Raw genomic sequence first — 10,530 nt, 5'->3', positions numbered from 1 at the left:
CCTTCACTCCTCCATCTCTCATTTACTCCCTTTCTCCAGTGCATCTTGTCTCCTCTCCTCTGTGTATTCCAGACGTGTGCTGGCAGCTTTATTGATAGGGTAATCCAAGCCTGATTAATGAACCAATAATCAGCCAGATCCTCAGATCAATCAACCTGCTGATCAATACCTCTAACACAGCCTGACCAGACCCAGCCAGTGGAGCCCAGCACCTCAGACACAGATCATTAGCCTGCTAGAGGGTGTCCTCCATTATCTGAAGAGACAAAAACAAAGGATGAGAGAGCGGGGGGGATGTGTGTGTTTGTGTGTGTGTGTGTGTGTGTGTGTGTGTGTGTGGGGGGGGGGGGGGGGGGAGAGAGAGAGAGAGAGAGAGAGAGAGCGAGAGAGATCTTATTTCTGTAATGTGTTTGAGAATGGTTCTCTAGTGATGATAAAGGGGGTAAAAGTGTTTGTGCTGATCAAGGTCTTTTCTACCAAAGCTGCAGTGGCAGAAGGAGAATGAATGTTGTTTCAGAATGAAAGTCAAATGTATAAGCCCTGAGCGAGAGAGAGAGAGAGAGAGAGAGAGAGAGAGAGAGAGGGAGAGAGAGAGAGAGAGAAAGAGAAAATAGAATAGAAAAAACACTATTGTCCACATTGTCTTCACAATGCCAATGTTGAAAACATTGGTCTGTGCTTTGTGTGTAAGTTCTGTGTGGGTGAGCAGTTTTAGTAGTAGTAGTAGTAGTAGGGGTATTCGTAGTAGGAAGAGCAGGAGTAGTAGTAGTATTAGGTGTAGTAGTAGTGTGTGTGTGTCATGGAGGCTGATTTATGGTCCCTGTCCTCTCAGCTCCAGCACTCTATCTGCTCTAGCATGGAGGATGAATGGCTCTCCGTCAACTCAGCCAGAACACTCTCTCTCCCCCTCTTTCTTTTCTCTCTCTCTGTCTCTCTGTCTCTCTGTCTCTCTCTATATATACATATCTTTCTCTCTCTGCATCTCTCTCTCTCTCCGCCGCTCTCTACATCCCTCTCCATCTTTCTCCCTCCCTTTCTCTCCATCTTTTCCCCTCCCTGCCTTTCTTTCTCTCCACTATTTTTTCTCCCCATCGCTCCTTCGTTCATCTTTCTCCCCCCTCTCTCTTCCACCCTCCATCAAACACAAATTCCCAACAACTGTTTACTTGCTATCGGCTTTTCGTCTGGTGACCGTCAACATGTCTGCCGACATAATTAGAGTCAATAATAAATGTGTTCTCCCAGTAATAGTGGTAATTGATACCATGTCCATTAGCCTAATCCTGTCACTTGTCAGATGGAGTGCTGTTAGCTGCTGGGCTATGGCAGGAATGCCACATTGCCATGTTCAGCTGTAGCGATTTATCGGGGTGGTGTTTTTACTCTCTCAATTCAATTCAATTCAATTTCAATTTAAGGGGCTTTATTGGCATTGGAAACATGTTGACATTGCCAAAGCAAGTGAAATAGATAACAAACGAAAAAGTGAAATAAACAATACAAAAATAAATAACAGTAAACATTACACTCACAAAAGTTCCAAAAAAATAAAGACATTCCAAATGTAATTTTATGTCTCTCTCAATTCAATTCAATGGCTTTATCTCTCTCTCTCTCTCTCTCTCTACGCGTTGCCTTGGAGTCTTTGTTTGACTCATTATGAATATTCATCTGGGAATAATTTGTTAAGACGTTCCCCAATCACACCTTGTGTGTTTCAGCGTGTGTGTGTGTGTGTGTGTGTGTGTGTGTGACCCTGCCTGTAGAGTGTGTTCCATTATGTGTTATGAATGCTTATAGGGAGAACCAGATGGCGCGTTAACAGTGTAAAATATGATCTGCCGCTCCACAATATGGTAGCATGCTTGTGTTTACGACACACACATCACACCCTGGGAATACGTTAGAGCTTTGCTCCTGGGCCGTTCCATATCCGCAGCTGATTGGCACATCCATCTCAACTAGAACTAAGAGCAGTGGAGCCTCGTTTCGACGTGATACAGCATCATCCGCAAAAGAAAAAACAAGGTCAAGTATTGGCGTGCATGTTCTATGCACTGATTGGCTACTGATGTTTTGATGGGTTTCCGTTTGAGCATTGATCGTTTTGAATGTCATGAAATACATGCTTTCTGTTTGGTTCTAGAGAAAGGGGGCAGTCTGACACCAACATCAACACTAACTCCAGGTGAAGATTTGGTTGAAGAGGGCAGTAGGAGGGAGGTGGCCCCTCCTTCCACCCCTCCACCCCACCGTGGCCTTACCAAGCCCCTCTCCTGACCTCTTGCCCCAGCCGCCCATGACGAACGACGACAGCGGTAAGACAAAAGAGCCCAGGCAGGCAGCTGAATAAGGGAGAGAGGGAGGGAGGCAGGAGAAGAGGAGAGGAGGGAGCCAGTGACGAGAGAGGAATGATTTACATACCACAGGAGTGGCCATCTATCTGTCCGCCAGTGACACCCTCTCCGGCCCCCTCACTTCACTTCACTCCTCACAACACTCACTCAGTCACTCAGTCAGCTGGGAGGCCATGACAGCTGGGCCTGCCCACTCACCTCACCTCACCCAGCCTCGGTCTCTGTCCCAAAAGCACACCCTAGCCCACTTGTGCAGTCCTCTCAGTTCTCCACAAATGCTAAATGTCTAGGGGCTAGAGGCTGGGGCTAAGGGTTGTTTCCAGTGTTTGACTTGGATTGAAATAGGCGCCGGTACTCAATTTGGTTGCTGGTACTGTTTAAATTTAGGTGCAGGAGCTTTTCAATACTTTTGAGCTAACATTCTATAAGAGGAACAGGAGCTCAAGCAGTAGAACATTTGAGGTGCCAGTAGTCAGCTCCGGTGAGCTCCTGCCCAAGTCAAGCAGTGATTATTTCTGGACAGGGCTTATGCCTATCTCTTGGCACTGGCCTGGTCCTGTTTTCCGATCCGCTACCCTCAAATACCCTCTAATACATGATGGACGCTAAATATACACAGATATGTACTATTCTCTTGACGGTCGTTTGTATGCAATGCTGGGCACTCTGATAATTGTGCTCATACTTGCTTGGAGCAGTAGTTTACTGACAGGGTATGATAGAATGATAGAAAGGCTGTTAACAGTAGGAGGGGAGTAGAGCAACAAGCTGAAGCCCATCGCCCACCCTCCCCTACTGAGAAGAGGCCTGGTCACATGGCACAGTTAGCTCTGACCTTAAAAACTCTGGACTACGTCCCAAATGGCATCCTATTCTCTATATGGCGCACTACTTTTGACCAAGGCCCACAGGAACTAAACTAGTCCCTGTGGTTTAGACCTGCATGTTATCCGAGGAGAGAGGATGGAGGGGCGTCTGAGAAAAACCAATAGGGAAGACAAGCTCTTCACCATGAACGTGTTTTTCAGCTGCCATAGCAACAGGGAAACAGATTTTGGTGTTTACAATGAAGTAAAACAGAACAACACTACAGCGCAGCACAGTAACAGCAACAGCAACAGCAACAGCAACAGCAACAGTGACAGTGACAGCAACAGTAACAGTGACAGTAACAGTAATAGTGACAGTAACAGTGACAGTAACAGTAACAGTGACAGTGACAGTAACAGTGACAGTAACAGTGACAGTAACATTGACAGTAACAGTAACAGTAACAGCGACAGCGACAGTAACAGTGACAGTAACAGCGACAGCGACAGCGACAGCGACAGCAACAGTGACAGTGACAGTAACAGTAACAGTGACAGTAACAGTGACAGCGACAGCAACAGTGACAGTAACAGTGACAGCGACAGTGACAGTGACAGTAACAGTGACAGTAACAGTGACAGTGACAGTGACAGTAACAGTAACAGTGACAGTAACAGTGACAGTAACAGTGACAGCGACAGCGACAGCGACAGCAACAGTGACAGTGACAGTAACAGTAACAGTAACAGTGACAGTAACATTGACAGTAACAGTAACAGTAACAGCGACAGCGACAGCGACAGCAACAGTGACAGTAACAGTAACAGTGACAGTGACAGTGACAGCGACAGCGACAGCGACAGTAACAGTAACAGTGACAGTTACAGTGACAGTAACAGTAACAGTAACAGTAACAGTGACAGTGACAGCGACAGCGACAGTAACAGTAACAGTAACAGTAACAGTAACAGCGACAGTGACAGTAACAGTAACAGTGACAGTAACAGTGACAGTGACTAACAATAACAGTGACAGTAGCAGTGACAGTGACAGTGACAGTAACAGTGACAGTAACAGTAACAGTGACAATGACAGTGACAGTAACAGTGACTGTGACAGTAACAGTGACAGTAACAGGAGCAGTAGCAGCAACAGTGACCGTAACAGTGACAGTGACAGAGACAGTAACAGTAACAGTAACAGTGACAGTGACAGTGACAGTGACAGTAACAGTGACAGTAACAGTGACTGTGACGGTAAAAGTGACAGTAACAGTAACAGTGACAGTAACAGGAGCAGTAGCAGTAACAGTGACAGTGACAGTAGCAGTAGCAGTAACAGTGACAGTAACAGTGACAATAACAGTGACAGTAACAGTAACAGTGACAGTAACAGTGACAGTGACAGTAGCAGTAGCAGTAACAGTGACAGTGACAATAACAGTGACAGTGACAGTAGCAGTAGCAGCAACAGTGACAGTGACAGTGACAGTAATCATGACAGTCACAGTAACAGTGACAGTGACAGTAGCAGAAGCAGTGGCAGGGACAGTAACAGTAACAGTGACAGTAGCAGTAGCAGTAACAGTGACAGTGACAATAACAGTGACAGTGACAGTAGCAGTAGCAGTAGCAGCAACAGTGAGAGTGACAGTGACAGTAACCATGACAGTCACAGTAACAGTGACAGTGACAGTAGCAGAAGCAGTGGCAGGGACAGTAACAGTGATTGTGACCGTAGAAAAAGCAGTGACAGTGACAGTAACAGTGACTGTGACAGTAACAGTGACAGTAACAGTGACAGTAACGGTGACAGTAACAGTAACAGTAATAGTAACAGTGACAGTAACAGTGACAGTGACAGTAACAGTGACAGTGACAGTAGCAGTGACAGTGACAATAACAGTGACAGTGACAGTGACAGTAGCAGAAGCAGTGACAGTAACAGTGACAGTAACAGTAACAGTGACAGTAACAGTAACAGTGACAGTAACAGTAACAGTGACAGTGACGGTGACAGTAACAGTAACAGTAATAGTAACAGTGACAGTAACAGTGACAGTGACAGTAACAGTGACAGTGACAGTAACAGTGACAGTGACAGTAGCAGTGACAGTAGCAGTGACAGTGACAGTGACAATAACAGTGACAGTGACAGTAGCAGAAGCAGTGACAGTGACAGTAACAGTGATTGTGACAGTAACAGTGACAGTGACAGTAACAGTGACAGTGACAGTAGCAGTAGCAGTAACAGTGACAGTGATAATAACAGTGATTGTGACAGTAACAGTGACAGTGACAGTAACAGTGACAGTGACAGTAGCAGTAGCAGTAGCAGTAGCAGTAAAAGTGACAATGACAATAACAGTGACAGTGACAGTAGCAGAAGCAGTGACAGTGACAGTGATTGTGACAGTAACAGTGACAGTGACAGTAACAGTGACAGTGACAGTGACAGTAGCAGTAGCAGTAGCAGTAACAGTGACAGTGACAGTGACAGTAGCAGAAGCAGTGACAGTAACAGTGACAGTGACAGTAACAGTGACAGTAGCAGTAGCAGTAACAGTGACAGTGACAATAACAGTGACAGTGACAGTAACAGACCTGCATTGATGGATGTTGACCTGAAATGAGTAAGGCCTGCATTCTGTCAGCAAACAGGCTGACACATGCACACACATACTTACACACACACACACACACACACACACACACACACACGCGCGCGCGCGCGCGCATGCACGCACACACACGAACACACACAGACCCTTCTCCCCTTGCAACTTGGCGCTATCACCCCATGTACCATTTTACAGTGTAATCATCAAAGGGCCATTAAATCAGAAGTGACTGCCAATAAAGAGAGGAAATTGCATCCGGGATTACGATGTTTGCATGATAAGGGAGTTGAGGGGCTGGAATGTATGTAGCATTTACTGTGGCTCAGATCATAAAGCGTAAATAGAGGGGGCTGACACACTGTGGATACACAGCTCTGCCAGGCACCCAAGGAGGGAAGCTGGCAGGAAGGCAGGGTGGTGGGTGGGAGGGAGGCACACAGGCAAGGAAATAGGCCTCTCTTATATCCTCCAAACCTCTCTCTCTCCTCTCTCAATCTTTCTCTCTCTCCTTTCTCCTTCTCTCCAAGCTCTGACACCAAACAAATAAATCAACAGAAACTCCAAAAACAGAAAACAGAGTCATTATAAAATAGAGACAGAGCATAGCACTCTCTGGGAGCAGTCAAAGTGGGCCGAGACTAACCCACATTTCCATGAGCATTCAAAGAAAAGGGAAAACAACAGGGAACACGAAAGAGTGGTTGGTTCCAAAGAAAAGCAATGAACTGTTGATTTGAGTATACAAATTAACTTTGAGGAAAAATGACTTATCTGAGAAATGAGGAGAAGAGAGAGGGAGGGAGTGAGACAACACAGGCCTACTGGGAATCTGTTGTCTCCCTGTATACGTGTGAAAGTGTGTTTGTTGGTTTGTTTGCATGCATGACAGTTTATGGCTATTGGTGTGTGTGTGTGTGTGTGTGTGTGTGTGTGTGTGTGTGTGCGTGCGTGCTTGTGTGTGTGTGTGTGTGTGTGCGTGTGTGTGTGCTCCTGCGCCAGCGTGCGAGCGTGCCTGTGGAGAGAAAAAGAGGCTAACATTTGCGAGGGAAAAATCCCAGGAGATTTATGTCAATGTTTATGTCTTCCCTCCTTCCCTCAATCCCTCTCTCTCCCTCCATCCTTAGAGAAGCACTAGCTTGGGGAATAAATCAAAGGGCAAGGACTTTAAATGGATGGGCCCTGCATAACCTTTTGAACCCGTAACTTTGAGGAGGAGGGACAGAGTTAGCATTTATCCAGGGTCCCGCGTGAAAAACGGTAACTAGGCACCAGATGTTTGTGAGATAGGCTCCCTCTCTCCCTCTTCATCCTCTTTCTCTTTTCTTAAGTCCATCGCTCATTTGTTGACCTGCCCTCCTTTATCCAGGGGCCCTTGTGAACGGTCAGGGTCAGGGAGGGGTTGGAGGGTTATCTTTAGGTCAGTTCCAGTTCAAATGAGCACCAACTGAGACTCATCATCCCCCTCCCTCCCCCTCCCCCTAACTGTGACCCCCACCTCTCTTGCCACATGAATCTCTCCTCCTCTCCTCCTCCTGTCCTCCTCTCCTGTCCTCCTCTCCTCCTCCCCCTGTCCTCCTGTCCTCCTCTCCTGTCCTCCTCTCCTCCTCCCCCTGTTCTCCTGTCCTCCTCTCCTCCTCCCCCTGTCCTCCTGTCCTTCTCTCATGTCCTCCTCTCCTCCTCCTGTCCTCCTGTCCTCCTCTCCTGTCCTCCTCTCCTCCTCCCCCTGTTCTCCTGTCCTCCTCCCCCTGTCCTCCTGTCCTCTCCTGTCCTCCACTCCTCCTCCCCCTGTCCTCCTGTCCTTCTCTCCTGTCCTCCTCTCCTTCTCCTCCTGTCCTCCTCTCCTCCTCCCCCTGTTCTCCCCCTGTTCTCCTCCTCCTATCCTCCTCTCCTCCTCCTCTCCTCATCCCCCTGTCCGCCTCTCCTCCTCCCACTGTTCTCCTCTCCTCCTCCTCCTGTCCTCCTCTCCTGTCCTCCTCTCCTCCTCCCCCTGTTCTCTTGTCCTCTTCTCCTCCTCCCCCTGTCCTCCGGTCCTTCTCTCCTGTCCTCCTCTCCTCCTCCTCCTGTCCTCCTCTCCTCCTCCCCCTGTTCTCCTGTCCTCCTCCCCCTGTTCTCCTGTCCTCCTCTCCTCCTCCTCCTGTCCTCCTCTCCTCCTCCCCCTGTTCTACTGTCCTCCTCCCCCTGTTCTCCTGTCCTCCTCCCCCTGTCCTCCTGTCCTCCTCCCCTCCACCCCCTGTTCTCCCAGGGCATCCCAGGCTGCAGATGCTGTTTTCTCTGTTTGCTGTCATTAATCTACACGCCCCCGACACACATGGAATCTGTCTCACACTCCTCTCTCTTTCTTTCTCACACTCTTCTCTCTTTCTTGCTTTCCTTTTCCCAAGCTCTCTCTCTCTAGTTGTCTATCAAACTAGTTAGTACTTTTGTGAATAGAATTTTCTCATGCTGTGAAAGACATAAAACACAAACACACACACACACGCACGCACACACACACACACACACACACACACAAACACACACACACACACACACACACACACACACACACACACACACACACACACACACACACACACACACTCTGCTATTTAAAAACATTGCAAATAACAAGCCGACAGAGGACAGGGTGTAAGTCTTCAACAAATGGGTAGGGAGAGAGAGGTTTAACCCTGTGTTTGTCTTGTCATGACTCTCCTGACTGGCAGGTCTGCTGTGAGCTGTGAGCTCAGCACACACACAACAGAGTAGACATAACACTAATCCCTGGTTTTGTCCCAAATGGTACCCTATTCCCTATATATGGTACTTCTTTGAACCTGAGTCCTATGGGCCCTGGTCAAAAGTAGTGCACTACAAAGAGAATAGGGTGCCATTTGGGACTGATACTCTGTCTCTGTGGAAGGCCAAATCCCTCTCCAAACACTACTCTTCCTCTGTCATCACTCACACTCTCACACCTCTTCTTTCCTCTACACTAAACACAAACGCAGCATACACACACACACCGAGAGAGAAGCGACAGTCAGACAACAATTTCCTCCCACTCCAAAACTTCCCATGGTGACTCATTCATACAGCTAAGGTCATGAGAAATATACTTATCAAACAATTTTCACATGAAAGGAAAATATTGTTGCTATTATTAACAATTTTCATATTTTAACTCATATTCAAGGGCTAACTTTCATTGGTCGATGGAAGGGAACTTGATAGACTCTATTTGGTGTTTCCACAGCAGTGAAGCTATATGTTATTTGTATAATTACATACCTAACATATCTGTCCGACACAACAGGAGATGAAATACCATATTTGGGCACGAGAACTTCAATGGGCTAACTGGCTATGCTGAGTCACTACAGTGTTTATCACAACAACAACCCTATACGGGGAAATCACATGACCAGGGCAGGGCAGTGGCTGGCTCCCTCAGGTCTGGGGAATAAGGAGAACTTTTCTTTCACTTTCTAGGTGTGATGCTCAAACTCCCCCATTTAGTCTCTTACATGCTGCTAGAGTATCAAGCAACTCAGTGGGTAATGCTGTTTACCATTGAATTGGCCCTTTATTTGACCTATAATATGGAAAGACCCTGGGGGTTAGAAACCTATTTTTTTGCATTGCGAGGAGGACCTGGCAGAATGTGATCTATAAAATGCTAACATAAAAAAACAGCAGTCATTACAGTTAAGGTTTTACAATTTGGTTCAAGTGGTTTCATTCCGGTTGACATCATCACTGCGATGAATCACATTTCCTCTCAACTCCGGCGTTTTCCTCCCTCCCTGTAATGTGATGTCTCCTTCTTCCCCCTTGCTGTCTGTCTGTCTCTAGCATGGTTACCTTCCTCCTGACTGGAGGCTCTTTCTAAGTCAGCACTTCTCTCTGCTCTAATCTTGAAGAGCTGATCAGAGCTACTACAGATGTAGGACCTTAATTTGAGGAAAATAACCCTGCAGCAACAGGAAATGTGAATTATTATGTAGATTATAATTGACGGATCTTTTTTGTAGGAGTTGATACGTTTTCGTCAGAGCGAATCAAGTCTGACATTTTGAAGTGGAAATGACAAACTTTAGAAGCCTTTTTAAACCTGGAATATTCTTCAAGTTTGCATTTCCTGCTGTGCAGAAACATTCTCAGCAACAAAAGAGTGATCAAATGAACCACTTGGAAATATGGAGTGAAAAAAAGTCTAAAGTTTATATAAAAATGAAAACTACTATGAACGCCTGGCCTGGATAATGTACTTTTCTTTCCTGCTACGACGCCATCCCTCCCCTCCTTCCTCTCCTACTCTCTTCCTCTCATTTCCTCACCCTCTCCTCTCCTCCTGCTGTACCTCTTGTCCTCCTCCTCCTCCTCCTCTTGCTGTCCTCTCCTACTCTCCTCCTCCTCATCCTTCTCCTCGCCTAGCCCTGCAGTCTTGCAGGACTCAGCACTGTGTGGGAGAGGGCCTCTTTGTCATAGGAGTCATCAGTAACTGTCGCTGCTGTGCCGCAAGCTTAATTAGCCAGCTCGCTCATTAGCATGGCCTCTCTCCTCCTTCTCTCTCTCTGTCCCTCTCTCTCTGTCCCTCTTTCCCTCTCTCTCTCTATCTCTTATTCCCTCTTTCTCTCTCTCCTCACTTCTCACTCCCTCCCTCCTTCCTTCCTTCCCTCCCTCCTTCTCTCTCTGCTCCGAGACGGAACGCCTGATTATTCGGCATTGCAGTCGTGGCCAATTACAGGCCCCAAATGGAAT

At 47.0% G+C, this 10,530-nt stretch overlaps 1 protein-coding gene across 1 annotated transcript; it reads left to right on the top strand.

Annotated features, from left to right (window-relative positions):
• Window positions 1-3,320: 3,320 nt before the first annotated feature.
• Window positions 3,321-7,165, top strand: LOC118965024 (serine-aspartate repeat-containing protein F-like). The gene is given in 3 exon segments (XM_036981744.1): window positions 3,321-4,187; window positions 4,189-5,695; window positions 7,116-7,165. Coding segments are annotated over 3 exon segments (2,424 nt in total).
• The last annotated feature ends 3,365 nt before the right edge of the window (window positions 7,166-10,530 follow it).

The sequence above is a fragment of the Oncorhynchus mykiss genome, chromosome 6 (genome assembly GCF_013265735.2).
Source record: "Oncorhynchus mykiss isolate Arlee chromosome 6, USDA_OmykA_1.1, whole genome shotgun sequence".
NCBI classification, from domain to species: domain Eukaryota; kingdom Metazoa; phylum Chordata; class Actinopteri; order Salmoniformes; family Salmonidae; genus Oncorhynchus; species Oncorhynchus mykiss.
The sequence above is the reverse complement of the archived record's forward strand: the minus strand, read 5'-3'. Positions and strand labels throughout refer to the sequence as shown.